Source organism: Monopterus albus, unplaced genomic scaffold (assembly GCF_001952655.1).
Source record: "Monopterus albus unplaced genomic scaffold, M_albus_1.0 scaffold49.1, whole genome shotgun sequence".
In the NCBI taxonomy this organism is placed as follows: domain Eukaryota; kingdom Metazoa; phylum Chordata; class Actinopteri; order Synbranchiformes; family Synbranchidae; genus Monopterus; species Monopterus albus.
Window position 1 is genome coordinate 742,846 of NW_018127929.1, and position 21,335 is coordinate 764,180.

At 41.0% G+C, this 21,335-nt stretch overlaps 1 protein-coding gene across 1 annotated transcript in view; it reads right to left on the reverse strand.

Moving 5' to 3' along the window:
- znf462 (zinc finger protein 462) overlaps nucleotides 1-21,335 on the reverse strand; it is a 47,983-nt gene that overhangs the window by 21,521 nt on the left and 5,127 nt on the right. Inside the window, exons 2-3 of the mRNA XM_020600957.1 lie at nucleotides 4,920-5,170; nucleotides 1-4,699 (exon numbers count right to left, since the gene is read on the reverse strand). The exon at nucleotides 1-4,699 is cut by the window's left edge and continues 553 nt beyond it. Coding sequence (XP_020456613.1) covers nucleotides 1-4,699; nucleotides 4,920-5,130 — 4,910 coding nt within the window. The 5' untranslated portion in view covers nucleotides 5,131-5,170. The remainder of the gene's footprint in view (nucleotides 4,700-4,919; nucleotides 5,171-21,335) is intronic.

Here is a 21,335-nt window from a genome sequence, read left to right on the forward strand (position 1 = left end):
GAACACTTTCGTCTCTCCACAGCCAAACGTAGGTCTTCACTCATCTCTGAATTGTTTGCCTCTGATGGCGGGGGTGCCATCACTTTGTTAGGTTTCTCACTCAGAGTCTTGGAGGCAGCCAGGCAATGGGTATAATAGGCATCAATATCATGGCGCTTCTGGTAGTGTGCTGCCAGGCCCTTGCGTATAGGGTTTGTGTAAGAACACAGAGCACATTTGAAAACATTGTTTTTACCCTCTGGCTGGGCACGAACATTGTTGTGCTTGATGCGGTAGTGCCGAGCGATGCCTTTCCTAGTGGAGCAGAAGTATTTGCAGAGTTGACACTTGAATACAGCATGTTTCTCTGTCTTACTGATGGGTAACTGGGAGAGGGCAAGGTCCAATTCACTGACCCCCTGGACTTTTGCTGCACTTGATATGTTACTAGCACTGCATTCAGCTACTGGCTCTGTTTCTTTACTGGAACAGAAATTTGTCAGAGAAGGAGAGAACATATCAAAGGCTGACTGATTGTGATATTTCTCATAATGGATTTTGAGTTTTTCCAGTGTCCCATGTGTGTATGGGCACATTTTGCATCTGTATGCACCATAGCCCTGTCTTTGAGTTTTGCACTTGTCATCTCCTTCATTTAAATCAGCGATTTGCTCTATGTCATCTACAAAGTCTTCTGCGGTGACTTTCACTAACGGGTGTCTTTTCTGATAGTGAGTTAGGACACCGTGGATGCGAGAGTTAACATACGGACAGTGACGACATTTATAGACAGAACTGGGGTTGATGTCTGCATCCTGTGCAAAATCTGCAGCTTTTACTTTCATGCCTGGGTGCTTCTTTCCATAGTGAGTCAGGAGGCCATGGAGGCTGTTATACTCTGACAGACATACAGTACACTGATAAGGATTATTAGAGATGGAAAGGCGTGGGTGGGGAGGATGGGGATTGCTTTCTTGAGGTGGGGTGGCAATGACCAGTGCTCCATCTTCTTCAACAGACTGACAATCGAAAGACACATGTTCTTTGGCAACCTGCTGGTGGACCTTTTCAGTTGAGCCGTTCCCTTTAATGATATCCAGAAGCACAGATTCATCCCCTTTGATGGCCCAGGGGTGCACTGCCTGATAGTGACTGGTGATGTCCCATATTGTGCAGGCCTCAAAGGCACAGTCTCTGCATTTGTAATGTTTAGTTTCTGTATTGCCTCCTTGTTGTTGGGTGGGTTCTGGCCCAGCCCATAGCTTGCTCGCCATGTATGTGTAATCAACATTGTGTTCAGGGTGACGTCTTTGGTAATGAAGCAGCAGGCCCTGGGGCTCAGCATGGGAGTAAATGCACCATTCACAGTGGTAGCCAGCCTCCACAATGCCATCTTGGTAAGCCCAGTGTAAAATGGTCATGGCTGTGGCTTTCATAGTGGGATGCTCTTTCTTCAGATGCTTCTTGAGGGCATAGACGTAGGGGGATGTGTAGGAACAGTGTCTGCACTTAAGGGAACGCAGAGGCGTGGCATTTTCAGGGTCTGGAGGGGCTGGAATCACAGCAGTAGAGACACTACCTGACTGAACCATCTGTGCACGCTCACGCTGACTCCGGACAACTGCAGTGTGACGACGTACAAGGTCAGCACTGGCCTTAGTTTCCCTGTGCTTTTTCTGGTAGTGAATAAGCACTCCTTTTACAGTGCGGTTGCCATAATCACAGTGCTGACAAAAGAACAGCTCATCCTCACCCTTCTCACCACCTCCCAGTTTAGGAATTGAGTTGTTAGATCCATCGTGACCATTATTTTGAAACTGCTTCAAAAACTGTTTGGGAGCTGCAATTTGCAGTTCATCCATTAATTTCATCAAACCAGGGGTGGGAGCACCATGTTTAATATATTTTGCTGTCACTTTTACTTCTGGATGTCGTTTTTGGTAATGGACCAACACGCCAACAACAGATCTGTTACTGTACACACAGTGTTTGCAGTAGTACATTTCTTCATCTGATCCATACAGTGCTGCGCTTGACTGTTTTGCTGGCGTGGACATGCTGAGGTTAAAAGAAGAGTTGGCTACAGGCTGTGACTGATCCACTGACATGACCTTCATGGTTTTCTGTATACGGAAATAGGACGCCTTTTGTTCTGGGTGTTTCTTCTGGTAGTGGACCAAAACAGAGTGCATGTTGGGGCTGGCAAAGGAGCACACGTCACAATCATAGACAACAACATTACTACCCATAGCGTCTTTGAGAACATCTGTCTCAGCGCTGGTTTCGGGCGTCTTGGACACAGATTTGAGCACTGGGCTTGAGGAGGACCTAGGTGTCGATGTGGCCGAGTTAAACGACTTGGGGCCAGAGTTTAATATTTCCCTCAAAGTTTGTGATTCCCCTGTTTTGTGGGGCTGCTCCACTATGTAGCTAGAGAAGATCATGGCATTGTTGATTTTCACTGTGGGATGCATTCTTTGGTAATGGGGCATTAGGCTCCTGACGTTGGGGCTTGTATACGAACAAAAGCGGCACAAGTATAGCAGATGTGGCTGGTTGAAGTTGAGCACATTGCTTGCTTCAGGGTGATGTTCCATGTAGTGTTGGTGCAGATCATTATAATTTGTGTATTCAATGAAGCACTCTAAGCATCGGAAGACCGCACTCTGGTCCTCAGGGTCCAGGATGTACTTAAAGCTGAACTTGATGTAAGGATGCATCCTCTGGTAATGGGTGCTGACGCTACGAGCTGATTTATTGTGGTAATCACAGTGTTTACAGTAGAAACGTGTAGTTCCGGGTTCTTCTGAATACTCAATATTCTCTTGGACAGTACTGTCACTAGGATCAGCAGAGATGTTTTCACTATCATCTGAGAGAATTAGTGATATGGGAATGTTTCTAGGCTTTGACTTAGGGTTGCTCTTTCTTTTCCCTATTCTACCCTCATGAGACGTCACTGATTCTCTTGCATTTAGCTGTTGTGTGTTGTAGGCAAAAACAGGGTTTTTGCTGTTGTGGTTTCTGCCCTCTTTATCAGTACTGTCGTGAATTTCTCCTGCATCTTCATCATCCATGTCATCCAGATTTATGATCATATCTTGCTGGCTTTGGCTTATCTTACTTTGAAGGTTACTGGCAATTTCATCAATTCTAGTTCTCTTCTTGACCGAGGATAAATCCAAAGGCAAGTCATTAATGGACTTTCTGGCTCTTTTCCCTGTTACTAAGGGCTTTTTGGTGGCAAGTCCTAAAATGGAGGTCTGGGTTTTTTGTAGAAAGACAGGAGAAGCATCTGCTTCAGAGTCTGGTTGGTCAGTTAGCCGGCTTTCAAAAACGGTGGGATCTAGGTCATCACAGTAGGAATGCTTATGCTGCTGGTGAACCCTCAGACCTTTCAGAGTGGTGGTTGAAAAGCTGCAGAGCGTGCAGCGGTGAGGGTTCTGCTGGTCATTCGATGTGCTGGTTATCTTTTTTCCATTGGCCTTGGGGCTTACGTTATCCCCGTTAAGTGGCTCTGCATTTCTGTCATTGTGAGGTTCTGGACTATCGCTCGTTAGGTCCAAGGTCTCTAAATCTGAGGAACTGTGGATCTGTTTGTGCGTGCCTAGTTTAAGAGGGTTGGTGCAAATAAACGGGCATTCATCACATTTATACACCGTGGTTCTACCAGAAAGGTGAATGTTTTCAATGTGGCGGGAGATGCTCCGCCTGTGCATGGTGAGGAAGGAGCAGAAAGGACACTGAAATCGGTTCATGTATTTTCTGAAAGGTATCCCTTTAGTCTCCAGTAATTTATTATCCTCCTCAGTCAAAAGCTGCTTAGCATCTGCTGACAGGGTTCCAGTATAACTGGGATCATCTATATCACCCAGCTCTTCATCATCATCATCATCCTCTAAACTGCTCCTAGAGTCTTCCTCATTGAGTAAGTTGGAATCTCTTTCTATGACACTGTTTGAGACATCAGATGAAGCAAATCTCCTGGATAAAATAGAAGAACCTGTGCTGTTGGGTGTTGCTGCACTAAACTGTGCATACTGAAAGGAGGGGATTTCTGGGACTGACTTCTCCAGTGTGTTTTCTGGTGTTTTCCCCACTGGCTCCTCCTTTCCATGAACATCAGCAAAACTAGTCTTTGATCTAGTCGGGCTATGGGAAGAGGAGGGAGATTCTGGTTTGGGTGAGCTTGCGCTTGCCTGCCCTTCTGGCTCTGAAATGCAGGAAACTATCTTGACCTTGTCACTGTGTTCCTTCACCACGTGATCAGTCCAGCTGTCCTTCTGGTCAGTCTGATAGTCACACCACTCGCAGGCAAATGTTCCCTTAGTGACTCCACTGGCTGAGTCAGATTCCTCCCCAGTTTCAGTGTATACGGAAGGATCTCCAGGGCTCTCTGAGGGAATTTTGTTATGATACATTAGTTGGTGTTTCACTATCCTTGCTTTGCGTGGAGATTTGTATGTGCAGTACTGACAGGAATACACCTTTGAATGGTCACTGTGCATTATAACAGTGTAGCTGGGCTGCTTAGCTGTCTGTGAGGAGATACTCGCATCTGAATCTTCCTCTATAACATTATGCACTTTTTTGGTGTGGTTTCTTAAGAATGACTTCGATCTGAAGTAACGGACACAGAATTTGCACTGGTAAAATGGCTGATGAGTTTCAGGTGTCTGCTTTTGTGATGCTTGGTTGGACTTGTCAGTTGATTTGGGGCCTAAAAAAGAGAAAATGTGTGAGAAATCCCCTAAAACATAATACAAATGTAACACCTTGCCGCTACTATTTAGACTTCATTTCTGTTAATAAATCCACTCACTTGATGCAATACAATTTTATGTTCCTTAATAAAATATATGATTATCCTGGGAAGACTGTGCTGTGTTTCCTAACCTTCAACAAGTTCAGTAACATCTGAATTAATGTGGTAGACGTACTCATTCCAGCTTTAGGAGGCGTATAATCCTTGTCATCCTTATCCTCATATTCCATCTCTTCCTCCTCATCTTCATCCTCGTCTTTCACAGAATCAGACTCATCTGCATCCGCAGGCTGCAGGAAAACAGTGTGTACTTCCTGGATGTGGGTCTTCAAGTCATCATACGACTCGGCTCGGAAGTCACAGCCATCACACTGCAATACCTCCATCACTAAAAAGAGGGTGCACTCCCTGGAAAATCAGGGAAACCTGCAGAGGAGAAGAGAGACAAAATCATGAGGACATGCAACATTTTCCAAGGACTAGATGGCAGAATAACTGTCTAATTCAAGTGACTGTGGTTGTAATTTATATGAATCGTGTTAAAACATAGGAACTATAGGCTTACATCAATCTATAACACAAGTTGGGAGGGGGGTTCTTTCACAGGGACTGGTAAAGCTATCACAAACCCTAAAGACTGCAGGACTAATATTATCCTTTAACACTTCAATATTCCCCATTGTGAACATGCCCTTCCTTAAAAAAGCAGCTTGGTGATGATCTTACATGATTATCAGTGGTACTTCCTGCTGTGAACAAAGACTAATTATATGCAGGATGGATTAAACCCATTTTCCAAATAACATAAAGACAATTGCTGGGAAAAAAAAATATAATGCTTTCAAATGTTCATGATTATGTGATCAAAAGATATGCTGCAGTCTCATTTGCTGGGTTTACAGGGCCTCTGAAGACTGCTTCAAAGAGAGGTGGCACATTGTTGTGAATGGTGCACTGTTGGGGGCCAATCTTTCTTTAAATAAAATACTGCGATTCCTATTTGAATTAGGATAAATAAAGACATAATTTGCACTTATGGTAAAATAAAAAAGATAGCTGAAATATTGAAGCCATTATGATGTTGTCATTTATGCCTAAATGAAATACATGTCACTAAAACCCATCCCAAGGGAACCATGCAAAATTAGAAGTGTTGAGTTTTGATAATGCAAAAATATTTTTAGAAAATAGACAGCCGCAAATTTCTGTTGTCTTACTATGATAACAGACCTACATGGATAGTGTCATAATAACTAGAGATGTCCATAAACTCTGAAAAATAAAAAAACCCCCCCCCCCCCCTTTTTTTTTTTTTAAGCAAAACATCATTCTAAGAACCATGGAGAGACTGAGGAGGGATTATGGGCTGATTTGTCCCATTTTTATTACCTTGGGATAAGCAACAGCTGGAGAGCAGCTCCACAGCTCAGTATTTAGAGCAGCCTATTCCATCTGATTGTATGAACTGCTGTGAAATAAGACTGAATGAATCAGCTGCGAGATGAAAGCTCTTTCATCATGGCTTTTGAATCAATTGTCATTTTGACTAGAAAACCAGCATTATGAATATTATAATTATTAAATACAATGCATAGCTCATGTTGGTTATTAACAAGAGAGTTAAAGGGCACACGTTATAACTTTTAAATCAAAATCAATTAGATTTTCTAACACTTTATTTTGAATACAATAATGGGTGAATCAAAGTAGGCTATAAAATACAACGTACTAACTTATAATGGTTGTCTCGGACAACAGGTGCATACTGAAGCGCACGTCCCTCTTTTGGAGGAAAGAAAATACGAATATATTATGAGATGTTTTGGACAAAATAACACATACTGCTGTTGTGTGACTAATAATCGTACTAACAGGAATAACAAGTGTCAGATTTTACAAGGTCATGTAACTGTCACTAAAAAAAAACAAAAGCCAACAAGATCAAATAGCTAGTGGCCAAACTGCAGGTACATCAAAACTACCTATTTAATATGAGCAATGTGCATCAACAAAACGCAAACCAAACAAAAGAGAGTCAACAAACGAACACCTAAGAAAACCGTCTGTTACCAACTACATCAGCACCTCTCTAAACAAGAGTATTCTAACTCTCACAGAACTGAATTTATAACAAGGCTCCCATATTCACTCATATTCAAAGCAAATGTAGACAGACACTCAACCTGGTGTGACAAATGTGGAGGATCTCTAATAATATGGGTAGTTTTGTTGTAGAACTTATCAGGTCTGCTATCTGCTCTTACACCACCAGCACTTACAATATGAGGTCATTTAACAGGTGCAAACACTGGTCCCTGTGTTTACTGTAAGAGAGGTTTCATAAACACTATGGACACGTTGCAGGTCTGAACGTATTTCAACCTGCACACAGCTCAGGAAGGATTAAAGCTGTTCTGAATGCACAAGTGGCCTTTCCGCTCATTACCTCCAGGTGTTTCCTTTATTTTGTCCACCCCTGCATATCAATATCAGTTGGAGATGCAAAAAACCTGAAATGGAAAACTAAAACAGTGAACACATGGCAAACTGTGTACACACCAGTAGCATGTACACACACACACACACACACACACACACACACACACTGTGTGTAATGCAAGTCAGTTACACCTGTAACCGTCATAAACGACCGGGACAAAAGCTGGATCATGCAACGACTGTGTGAAAATCCCCCTTGTGTACTGTCGAAGTATTAAACCGAGTGGCATTTTAAGAAGCTTCTTGACACTTTCCCCCTTTATTATACAATTTGACGACATAAGGAAAAACATGAGGAAGAAAAACAGGCTGATAACATGTGACATCTTAGGAAAGCAACTGTTACTTAAACTAGAGGAAACTTATGATTAAAAATGGGAACAAACACTTTACAAACTAAAGCACAATTTTCTAAAAGCTGACACGTACATATGTGTAGAAATCTGCTCCAGAACTTGTCTTAATGTAGAGAGGTGCCGTCAAAGCCTCCTGTGATCCAGACTCATTGAACAGCACCGGCAGCAGTGCAGAGATATCAGCTTCTAAAAGGTTTTGAGCGGGACTGACCTCTCTAAGCAAACAGAGATTATCAATTATTTCTGCTTGATCAATAAGTTTTGCTGCATTTTTATTGCAATGTCACACCATCAACTATCTGAAGAGCTGGGCAGAGCGTGGCGGAGTGTAGCAGATGGTAGTGGAGCACAGTGGAGCAGGCAGAGGGAGCGCGGGGCGGAGCAGAGTGGGTTGATTTGGAGTTTCGTGCTCGCGCTACCTTAAGTTTCATACTGTAGCTTTAATCAAAAAAAGCCTACATCATGTGTGGAACTGAACTAAATCCAATGCATCTATAACCATCAGTTCATTTTACATAATTGCTGAAATACCAGAGGAAGAGGATGTTTCACAGTGGCTGTAATAATATCCCCAGAAATAAAAATGTAAGAAATTAATGATTAAATCATAAATAATATCCTAGCTAAAAAAAAAAAAAGGTCCAGATAAGGTATTCACACTGTTCTAACTAATTAAAATTTTTGCCAGTATTTTAAAGAGTCTGGCTTTGAGAAAATTACTTGCTACGTGTTGGAAGGTTTTTCATTGCTAACAAGAAAACATTTCACACTTACAGAGTAACCTATGTCCACTAGAAAATCCAATGAGACAAATTATGCAATACTGAAAACTGATAAAACAGACAGTGGATATTATGATATAAAGTCTGAGATAGAGATGAAATACAGCCTTAATGCAGCCACTAAACTCAGTAAACTCAGTCCGCTGCTCAGGAAACTGAAAACAAGAAATTTGAAGTGAGATCCAGTCAGAGACAGTTGGGAATCCCGCCCTGCTTCCCACACCCAACTGGCCAGCCAGTGGAGAGCTCCATGTGAGCCGGCCAAGCTGCCAGTATGTCCCTGAGCAACCAGGGGATCCATTGTTGTTCAGGGTCAGGTTACAGCCTCACCATGGGGCCCCACCCTGCTCTCTTGGCAGTTCACTGCTGTTTTGAACAAAGTTGCCTCCTAATGCCAGGTTCCTTGACATGGATATCAAGAGAATCCTTTTGGAGAAGGAGGGGAGAGGATTGCCCGGGGAGGGGGAAAAAAAAGCTTCCTACACAACCACCATCTGCCTTAGAGTTGGCCGTGTCTTTTCAGCCAGCCAGTCCCTGTGCCACACAAAGTTAATGGGTAAGATTGTGTAACTGCTTTCATCTAGTCAGCTGGGGCTCTAACAGGGAGCGACTGAGCTGCTCAGATCCTCCTCTGAGCCGAGCTTCAAGGGCAGCCATTTTAGGAGCTGACTATGTGCGCTTAGGTGTTCAGCCAGCACACAACATGGACCCACAGATCTGATCCTCTTCCTCAAAGGCAGGCAGCCGGCCACTGGAGAACTGCTGACAGAAATCTATCTGCCAGATGTACAGTACTGCACCCAAGCCCTCTGCCCACACAGCTCGGCAGAAAACATCTCACACTCCTGCCAGCCTGACTTTGCCTATTTGTCAGAGACATTATCTCTTACATCAACAGACTTTCACAGAAATGCTAGAATCCCTGTTCCACAGAAAGACAGAGTAGGTCAGAGCGAGTGGCATGCACCAAAACTCTGTGGAAAGAAGCACAGCAAAAGCGTTTCTCTAGGAGCTGCCAACTACGTTCCACAAGGGGGTCTAAAAATGTGAGGCATGTCTGAACTTCTTTATCACACAGCTCTGCAACCCTGAGCCCTGAGGAGAAGAGGAGAAGGAGAGAGCAGGACTGAAGGCGAAGGGTGGGAGGAGAAAGGAGCACGATGGAGCCACCTGGAAGACCGTTGGTGGTAAGCAACAGAGCACAAAGTCATCAGACTGGGCTCCCCAGATTCCAAAGTCTATTGACATTTGTTAATCACCAACCAGTCTCGCTGCATCGGTGAGCTCTGCCAGGAGTCACACCCTCTACTCAAACTGGCTGAGTGCAGCTGCTCTGTCTGAAAGAGGGCCTTTGAATAAGACAGCATTAAGCAGATAAGAAGCACAGAGGATTTCTCCTTAACTGCTGGTTAGTGCTACCATCTCATGCTGTCACAGTGAGAAAAATCCATGAATGTGTTACATTATTACATCGCAAGCAACCTGGCTACACATAATTTATCTTGCAAACGAGACAGGACGTGCATCTTGTCAACCTGCTCAGCCTCAATAATTAATGAGCCACTGATTGAAAACGACAAGCAGCTTTTTAAAGCAAAAATACAGTGGCAATAACAGCAGGTAGCCAGAGCTATGGAAATCGATTTCTGCAGAGATGAGATGACAAAATCAGAGAAAAACCAATACATTTTTAGTTTCAAGAAAATTATAAAAGAGAGGGAGAAGTGCAAAGGCCATAGAATCATACTTCAAATTGTTTAGGGCACTGTGTACATCAGGTTTGTTCATGAGACCAAGAAGATCTCACGGTGTCTGCAGAAGAACAGAAAATATCCTGTCACATGACCAGAGAGAATTTGGCCTCTTGCACAAACAGAGAGAGACAAAGAGCTGGAGATCAAGATGGTTCCTCCCATCACCTGATGTCAGCAGTGCTGAAGAACTGAACACACCACATCTGACAGTGTGCTTAACAGCTGCACATATGCAAATATCACACAGTGCATGTCACAGCGCAGTCCAATACAATACACCCCCAGAGTGCAGCCTAAAACAGGACCTATATAACACAGCCCCAACAGAAAAAGGAAGGTGAAAAAAGCTTGACAAGAAGATACTTAATCATACAGTATCTTCACTAGCTTCATACAGATGGTGTATTCTGAAACTAGACACCGTCTTTCAGCTCATATTCATCAAGGATGCTCCATAAACTAAAAAGACAACATGTATTAGATCTCACTACAACTGGAAACCTTAGAAGGTAACATCCAAAACACAAAAACCTGCTTCAATGTCTAAAAACATAGCTTAAAAATTCAAACACTGGATTTACACCTCACTGGTACGACACTGGTGCCAGTGAAATTTGTTTACACCAGCTCAGCTTTTGCAGTTTTTCGCAAGTTTGGTTATGTTATCATAAATGTATCGTAGACACAGGAGACAGGACGACTGCTGCACGCCACTATGAATAAACAAACAAGCTCCTAACAAGCAGGTTTGGCATGCTGGCACACTTGCCGTTGTTGTAAACAACTAATATTCCGTTGTTATTATTGTGAGGTTTTCACAGGCATGACAATCATATTGATGCCAAAATCAGTCTTTCCTCTTTCTTTCTTTGATCTCTTTCTGCCGTGCGATGTGGCGACTGGTGACAGGGTGCTGCAATAAAACTATGCATTCAAGGCACAGTTTTGGTCAAAAATCGTGAATATGACAATGAGCAGTTAAGACAACAGTGTTTACAATCAAAGGTTTTAATGTTACTGATATGTAAAAACTAGTTTTTAAAGAGCTCATAAACTGGGGGAAATGAAAAACTGAACTGAATGTAAAGAGGTACAGTCCTGGTGGCCATGAAAGGCTTTTACTGACATGCCATGTTTTCACTTTGGACTAAGCCATTAATTATGTTTTCAATAGAACATATGGATGAAATGTCAAAAAACAGTCAAATGTGGCCATTATGGAGATATTTTACATTTCTTGTTTTGTCCAACAGTCCAAAACACAAAGATAGTTAGTTTACTATTCACACATGAGAAGGTGGGACCATCCAGTGTTTTGTACTTCATGATTTTAATGATTAATCGAATATGACAGTAATTACCTAAAGAGGGGGAAAAGTACATTTAAAGTACTGTACTTAAGTAGAATTTTGAAGCATCTGTACTTTGTGTATTTTCATTTTCTGCAACTTCGTGCTTAGACTTCACTACATTTTAGAGACAAATATTCCACTTTTTACTCCACTACATTTCTTTGATAACTTTAATTATATTAATAAAACAAGATGGCATACATTAATGTGAAATATGCCATTCTACATGATAAGAACTTTTACTTTTGGTACTTTAAATATATTTTAATGCTACTACTTTTTTGTGCTTTTACTTAAGTAACAATTTGAATTAACATTTACTTGTAACGAAGTATTTTTACACTGTGGTATTGCTAAGTAAACAGTCTCAGTACTTCTTCCACCACTGATTGCCAATTAACTTCAATTAACTTAGAATGGTGGATGACTTTTTTATTGTGTTTTAAACCTTTTGACGTTTATTTGACCGTGATACATCACATTTCAGTCTTTGTGTCAAGTCTGACTAAACTACGAGACAATCGCATCAGACCTCATTGACAATGTTGTCATTAGGGATCAGCTAAATATAATAAAATCTTTATTGTACTGTGTGGAAATCAACATCATTTGAGGTTTAATTCCAACTAGTGGATGGATATCAAACAATACATTTTTTTACATTTCTTTCATTCTTACTAGGATATTGTCTTTCTTGTGCTGTGTGCAAGTCTGCCCACCCACCCTTGTTTTCACACTTCTTAAGTTTAGTAAACATTTAACTGCACAACCTGCTTTTCCTGAATGTGCCAAATCTGCCCACGTGTCTCTGGGTTGATGCAATAATATTCAGCCTGTAAAGCAGAGTCCTAAAGGAAGTACCAGCACCAATTTTAAGTAAGTTAATTTAAAATATCCTTATTACATTAACATTTGATAAGATACACCTTGTATTATTGGTAAAGGTTCTTAAAAGTCAGATGTTATCCTCTTCTAAATAAGTGGAGAAAACAGAAATGAACGATGAAGCAAACATTTCAATGGATGGCATTTAGTCAAACTCCTCAGGTACTAAAGAAATGTTATTTTATACAATTATGACATTGCCCTTTTGATTTCTGAAATATCAAGAAGGATGTTTCAACAATACCTATTTTTGTCTCTGTATGACATACCTCTATGCAGCCTTTCAAAAGCTCTAACTGAAGGCTCAAATCATCGTCCTGAAATCCAACATCTGCTGATGCAAGTATGAGCTAAAGTCAAGCAGCAGAAAGAAATATTTGTTTTGGCACCAAATCTTTAGTCATTCCCGTTAGAAGATACAACTGAGATACCTTGAAAACTGAAAAAAAATTAAAGTGAGGCTTGGGTTTCAAAGTGGTTTTTATGGAAGGGGGGGAATCATCCTACATGTGGTGACTGCATCATTAGATGTGAGCTTTAGTGTGGTGTTAAAGTCTGTTGATGAGATTGTTTGCAGCGATGCTGGTTTACACAGATGTACCTTTTATAGAGTGGTGGTAGTCATTTGTCTCAAAACAGTCATTTGACAACAAAATAGGCAAATATGCCCCCTTGAAAGATACATTCAAACAATAGATACGGTTCAGCTTTATAATCATGAAACTGTTTCAAGTGAGCAGAAGTCATTCGGTGCCTAATGTGCGTGTGATTAATGTAAGACTTTACTTCAGTCAGACTGAAACATCTAGCCTATTAGTCGACTGGCTAATAACTGGAAACTACTTTGATACAGTTGTATGAAAAAGTTCTGCCTGAACAAATTATATATTTTGTTAAGGTGAACACAGTCCCTTCAGTGAACAGACTTTTAATAAAATGACCCTTCTTCAAAAATTAATGCACTGTTACGTTTTATTTCATAAACTTAAAACAGCAACGGATCAGACAGTGAAGTTAATTGATGCCTACAAAGCAGTGAAGGCCATATAAAGTGCTTCCAGTTTTAAATGCTATTATGAAATGGCAGCCAAAGGGAGCTGTGGAAGGCAAGATCCAGAAGCTCAAGAAACCTTTCTGTTGGGCAGAAAGGCAAACTAAACCCTCATATAACTGCAAAGTAGATGCAGGAAAACTGTGGAGCTAACACAGGAGCAGTGGTGGTGGTGCACCATTTTACTGCAGATCGCACTTACAGCAGCCAGTTGTAGATGCAAATGTCATGGAGTCAGTCAATAATGTTAAAGTCAAAAGAGGCAGAACAATCATGCAGAACGTACCTGAAAATCCATCACGACCTACTTCTAGAAACACCAGTTTTGGGCCCTAACAGTTCTGACTAGACATCACTGAAAATCTGTGGGTAGATCTTAAATATGTTGTGCAAGACGACCTAAAAATATCTCAGAGCTTGCAGCAATCCACAAGGAAGTGCGGGTGAAAATGCCTACCCTTAACCCAAACTTTTGCACAAGCCACGGTTGTCAAACTGAGACGTTTTGTTCAGTTTTTTCCAAAGTGCATAAAATGAAAAGTAACAGTGCATTAACACAAAAAAGACAACATCAGCACTTGCCACAGGAAATATTTCATTTTAGGGTTACTTCAGTAACAGGTTTTCCATTTTGACTGTGACAGACACCCAAACAATGTGCAAACTAATCTGTTCATAGAGGAAACAATAGAAGACAAGGCAGAATTCTAAATATATTAGGCAGACAATTTTAAAACAGGTCCAAAGGGTTACTAAAAATGAACAGCCACTGCAGCACTGTGTTCACACTCAGTGACTGCCACTACCATCCACCCTGCACTGAGATGCAAATATAGCCGCCACAGGCGCTGACCGGAGGGTCTGGGCAGCTGAGTCACTCCTTCCACATCTGTGGGAAATCTTAACACAACCTTTCTGTTCAAGCTGTAGCAAACTCACTCAATTCAATCTAGTTGTCTGGCCACAACTTACTGTTTTGGTTCGCTCTATCTGTTCTCATGGTGTCACTTTTAGACTGGATCAGGCAGCTGCTTCCTGCAAAAAGCATCCAAAACGCACTATGCACTCCCTGCTCATCACCAAACAGCAGACACAGTTAACAATTAGCTAGTGAGCATAGAGGAGCACGTACCAGATAAAGAGTCCAATATTTCCCTCAGCAGTTGGTAGAAACTTGGATTTAGGTTTGCCAGGTGGCTAAAAACATGACTCCAAAGGGTAACGAGGAAGCATACTGTATTTTCTGCACCATAAGGCGCACCGGATTATAAGGCGCAGTCTATTTCTGTACTTAACCCATACATAAGGCGCACCGTATTATAAGGCGCATGCTAAAACGTAACGGAAGCAAAACAGTGAGTTTAGTTGAACTTTATTCTACTATTTAACAATACACTCACATTATTTTTTAATCAATCTTCTCCCACAAATCCACTTCCGAACCATAGATTCATTGATTTTGAATTCTTTCGCAGCTGCTCCATTTACAACCGCGTAACTGATAGCCTGTAGTTTGAATTGTGCCTCGTAAGCATGTCTCTTCACTGGTGCCATTTTCGGGGGTCCTTAGACCGGTTTAGAGTGTAGACTGGTTTATCGCTGCCAGCGTACGTAGTGTACGTAATACGTCCCTGTGTCAGCGGGAAATGGTCCGACAGTCAATCAAGCGGAGCGCTTACCAAAGTCGCACAACAACATTTTTACAGATTTCGAAACTCAGTACACACATAAGGCGCACCGGATTATCAGGCGCACAACCGATTTTTGAGAAAATTTAAGGCTCTTAGGTGCGCCTTATAGTGCGGAAAATACGGTAATTAATATTGGTACAGTTGGCTAACGCACAGCCATGTGTGCCTAAATACACTGCCATGCACACACAAAACTTAGTCAAGACAGAGTACACACACACACACGCACATATTTAGTCAGCTCCATCACCACCTCAAATACAGAGTGATTTAAATACTGGTGTTATTTCCCCTGTACTCAAAAATGTTGGGTTTCCTGCTCTAAGAAGACACTGATCACCAGCGCTTACAGTAAACGAGGACAGCTCGGCTGATGATGAAGAGTGAGGAGGACAGTGAATAGTTTAGTTAAAAGAAGTATGGAAAAGATGCCAATGAGCTGCATATTTTGTATAAGTGAGGATGCAACTAAAGATCAGACTCAATGCCAGTTACTGTTTCAGTGATTTCTTAATTCATTAGTCTATAAAATGCCTGAAAATCATGACAAACGCCAATCATAACTTCCCACAGTGATGTTGTGTCTGCCTAATGGTCCAAAACCAAGACATATTCAATTTACATCATGATGATGTAAGACTGAGAAAAGCAGCAAATCCTCACAGAAATGTTCAGCATTTTTAGCAGCAGTTGAATCTACGGATGGCCTCTAGGTCTGTCTGCCAGAATGACTGGATTAAGATGAAGTAAGATGCAGACATTCGTGGTTCCCAGATGATGAACCCTAATTACCAAATACCAGCTAAGCTAATGACAGTCCCATGATGCTTTGTGTTCATTGCCAATTAACAAATGTTAGTTAACACACTTAGCTAAGATAGAGAATGTTAACGTCAAACCTGCTTAATAACAGCAATTTAGCCCCGTCACTGTAAGCATGTTAGCATGTCGATCTTTAGTTCAGTGCATCACTGGGCCTAATTAGAGAGCCGATAATTAGCTGCAGACTCTTGTTTCTTCATAAGCAACTTCAACGAGAACTTGGTCTTCAAAAATAGTCACTAATTTTTTTTTCTGTCAATTGACTGATTCATTTTCATCTCTACATAAGAGTGATTAAAATAAGCAAAAAAATTAATACCTTCATAAATAAATGGATTTTTTACATATGAATATCTCACAAAACAATTGTGATACATGACAAGAGAATGAGGGCAGAGTCAGAGTCAGAAGATGAGTCTGGTGACAAGGAATGAATCATTTTTAAAAGGCAGAGGCTGAATGTTCCATATTTTTTATATATCTGAAAAAGTAAAAATAAAATGTGAAATTGCTGAGCCCTCTAAATCACCACACTATGGTCTATGGTCCTGTCACGCTGGCATCTAATACAGTGATTAATTTACATGCATATACTGTATATTTAAATAAAAATGTCAAAAATAAAATCAGAAAATATGGAAACATGGACCTGACTTGCACGGCTAGAGCCCCTTATTATTTTACTACAGTACTGGGGACTGTCACTTTGGCCTGTAATAGACTGATTAATATACATGGACATAAAATTGTAACAGCATGTCAATAACCCAATGTGATCTAATAGATATTGACAGCGGCATTCATTTATAAAACCACAATCTAATCACCTGACTCTGACAGATATCTTGTTACTGCAGTCTGCATGAGCATATCTGTGTCATTACAACTGCGTTTGAGCTCTCGACTAATAAGAACAACAGTAAGCGAGACAGTGCTTCACTCCTCCCCACTCGTGATCAGTGCAGAGAGCTTCCTTAAATGATGTGATTACACGGCGCTGCTCATTTGAGAAGACTGCATACACAGAGATGAGACATCGATCTCACCTGGCCGATCAATGGACCGGGCCTTTTCAGATGAGATGTGAGGAATCAATAATGCTCAGTATGAACATTTTGTCATAACATTCATCAGGCATGCTGGAATGGAATAAAGGAGGTGGGAATGGCGTAAAATAGAACAGAAATACAACTGCAATGCCATCGCACATACCTCCCTGTAAACCTTACATTTTCACTTTCAGTATTTGATTATAATTACTTAAAGCTTAGATGAAAGCAGGTAGAGCAGCATTATTTATCACCAACTATGGATCTACACGTTTGGACCCTAGTCACGGGAGGCTGAGGCCATATCATTAATGATGAATCAGCAGATAGGCCAAAAGTCTAAACCAAAATCATTAGTGTTGTCACAAAATATTATCATCCACCTGACGGAAAATGCTAGTGTTAATATGACAACAAATCTGTTTCAGGAAGTATATGGCATTCAAAGATGTTCAAAACCATTAACCATCTAACACAGCCTTGACTAGAACGGTTCTTCTAGCGCTCCTTTGTCATAAACCCTGCATCCATCTGAAATACGTGCACACGTTTTGAAGTGAAAAATGTAATTTTTCATCTTACAGAATAAAAGATGAATTCAATCAAACACATCCTTATTCAATTCAGTTTGCTGCTCCAGCCTCATTTGGTGCAGTATGGCCAGTAGCTTGGTGGCTAATGCTAGCAAACGTTAAAGATATTGGTCTGCAACAGACACCACTGAGTCAGTCTCTCTGATTCGAATACTCCTGTCTACTTATGTTAAACTACATGTTAACACTTACAATGGTCTCATCCCCAATGATGATGGGCTGCTCTATTCCAGTGTGCTGGTTCACTTTGGAGGCAGGAAGTGAATGGCCCCACCAAGGATTTAAGCTATCTCCTTGCTAAAAGTCATTTTTTTTATAAAAACTAAATTGTTTGATTTAATATTTTGTTTTCATATGATAGAATTTGTACACAAGTACGTGCTGTTGACACTCTGCTATACAGTCCATCAGTTATTTTTAACCTGCTGTTGGCCTCTTGGCAGTTTTCCCATTTAGAGCTTCCTTTTTACATGACCATCCATCACAGAAAGATGATGTGCTCTAGATAAGGCCCTGATGGTGCCATTATTCCTGAAGCCTTCCAGTTTATCTTCACCGTGTTACAGAGAGAAAATTAAAGTGTCTTAAATCAGACTTTGTCATTTTCCTAATCAACAGTACATCTCAAAATTATTGCTTTGGCTCCTTGATGTCCATGCTTGTCTCTGCACACTTTGACATTAAATGATAATCTAGTTTTATTTGACCTAATTAGAGTTGCTGTAGTTAATCTAATCAAAATTAGCTCAGTTCAGGATTTTGAATTCAGCTAATTGAATCCTAACACAATTACAACCACTTAATAAGGTATATTTTCAAAACTGAAAAGTTTGCCCATTGTTGCACAAAAGAAATACAGGCAGTAGTCTTTTGTGTTTAATTATATTTTACTGGTTACTTTAACTGAATGAACAAGGGGGGGGAGTCTGTTTTTTGTGAAACCCGCTCTGTAATCCTGGATTGACTCAGAGGACTGGTAAATACAGCTGCAGAGCTTTACAGGCTCTGGAATCCAGCGAGCTTTGCTGATCTGTCTGCAGCCTGACCTACACTAGTGTCACATTCAGAAGGCATAAAAAAGTAGCACCTTGCTGCAGCAGGCCCAGGCGACCCTTAAGGATTCTAGGAGAAGATCATGTAAGCTTACCAGCATCCTATTAACCTGAATGCAGGTTTAATGGAACAAACTGAAGCAGGAGATGCAGAACAAATTGTTTTATTTGATTTTTTTTTACTGTATCACTGAATAAATGTTCATAATACATTATACTGCCCTAAAACTACTTTACCTATCAATATCGTACTTGATATACTGTATCATCTGTATCAACACCTAAGTTAATGCATTACAGGATGTGAACATGCACCACCTCAGTAATAAAGAACAATGAGCAGAGCCAAGAAGATTGAAGGATTTTGATCTTTGGACCTCAAAGTATTCTGCTGACTGAGGCCTTCAAGCAAGTCCTCACATCTAAATGAAAGACAGAGATGCTGAAAGAGGGAGTGAGAGGTGCCATTAGCATGGCTTCCAGTTGAAATACTAATCCCAGGAAGTAATGATAATTTTCTGTTTTATGTCTGGTTGTCCATACTGCAAGGTCAGACAGTGCCTATGTTAGTCTGTCTCTGTCTGACAGATGGTTACCTGACATCACCCACCCAGTCAGATTGCCTTTAATACTTAATATCACTGCACTGCACTGAAATTCTTTCTTTGCAACACAATATATCTCCTTTCTCAGCCAAGGTATCCAATTTACTAATTTCACGGTTCTCTATAACGCTGCATGGCAAAAAGAAAGAAGCCGGTCATCGTGGTACAAGTAACCTTGTTCCAAGGATAGCCTTTGTATTTAGGAAAGGGCTAAGACTGTCCCCCCAGAAAAAAAGGGGGACAGTTGCAACAGAGCGCAATCAGTAGCAATATTTGGCCTCTTTGCACTGAAGATAATGACCAAGCAGATTAGGAAGACGAGCATTAATGGCCATCTTCCATGTGGCTTCTGTCTTCAGGTTGTCATGGTGAAAACTCACAATATACCAGTCCAGTCAAAACGTAGCACTTTTAATCGTTCACATCTCCATCTGCATTACGGTTCAATCATGAGTTTTTCAGTGACCTTCAAACCTGAAGTTTTCACAAGGCAACAAAACAGAGGGCTGGTAAATCCCCGAGCTAAAGCATGCTGGGTGTGAAGTTTAGATAGTGAAGTCACTCGCTTCATTCCTGTTTTCTAGCCATTGTGTGACTGTTTAATGCAAAAAGCACCAACTGAAAAATGCAGTTAATAACAGAAGTCAGAGCTCAGCAAATCAAGTAGTGAGGATGAGAGACGGAAGCAAGCAGACATGCATGGCTAGAGTTCTCTTGAAGTCTCCTGCTCAATGTTCTTTTAGTGTAGTCACCTCACTTGGCTGCTCTCTTGTCTCTCTCTCTCTCTCTCTCTCACACACACACTCTCTCTCTTGGGGCTGACAGAATTATCTTCTGCATCAGAGCTGAGGCTGGGCCAACGCTCCACACAGAGGACTCCATTTCACATAGCTAGCCCCACCGTGGCCAAGGAGACACAGCCAATCACGCTGGAGTATCAGTGGCATGACCATCCACCATTTTGTGCTCCTCAAGGTCTTTGACTGTCCTGCTCAGCTGAGTGGAGCTGCCTCTGCTGGCTTTGCTCTCTTGTTACACAGATGGAAGTGTTTAACTTTAAGAGCACAGACCTGAGCAAGCAGCTTCCCCTCCTGTCGGTTCCTCTGCAGACTGTCATGGCAGTCAGCAAAAAGCAGAAGTGAGATGTGTGGTTTTGTTCACTGAAAAGATGGCCTCCTAGAGTGCAGCTCTGCTGCTCCTCACCAGCAAGCACAAATATGAAATATGGAGCTTTCAACCATCACGTCCTACAACATTTTTTAAGATGATACATGCAAGTTTCTGTAGATAACACTATTAAATACAGATGACCCAGCATGTTCTAAACATGTTTTATTGCTTCTATGAAAGAGGCAAATCCTTTTTTTTCTACACCAAAAAGCATAAAAGATAAAACCCAGGGCAACCCTCAGCAACGTGATTAACTATTCCACCCAAAAATGATTAAGTGCACAATTTAATTAATAGCCTTAGGCATGATTATTTTTATAATTTTATATGAGAATGAATAGGTAGGTATATTTGGTTTTCTCAAGAGGTTTATTCCCTCAAGCTTGAATAGAAAAATTCACAGAAAAAGAATTGGCCATTCTGTCAACTACTGTATGCAAGTAGGCTACAGCGCAAAAAAAAAAAAAAGTCTACATTGTACATGTTTAAAGTCAGACTTATGAAGCTGGAAATAGGTTTCAATCAGATCTCCTAAAACATGCAGGTTCATGAGCTAAATAAATAGGTTAAGGATGTCCAAGGACAGATCTTTGAGAGAAACCAGGAAGTGTTTTCCACAAGGACAATTACTCCAGGAAACCTGACATTCCACGCAGCCTTGTCGTCCATCTCTCCTAGGAAACCATTTCCTGGCTTAAATCTGTCCGTCTCACATAGATTCTCTATTATCTCAGATGGATTATATGAAGAACAGTGAACAATTATCCCAATTCTGCTCTCAAGGTGCAAAACATTAACTAGTGATCAAGTAAATGAGTGAAGTTGTATGATGCAACTATGATATGACCTTTTTCTGACTTTGAGTAAAACAATCTTCCACTGATGACTCTTATCTCAATCAAAAGCATAAAACCTTGATTTCATTCCTGC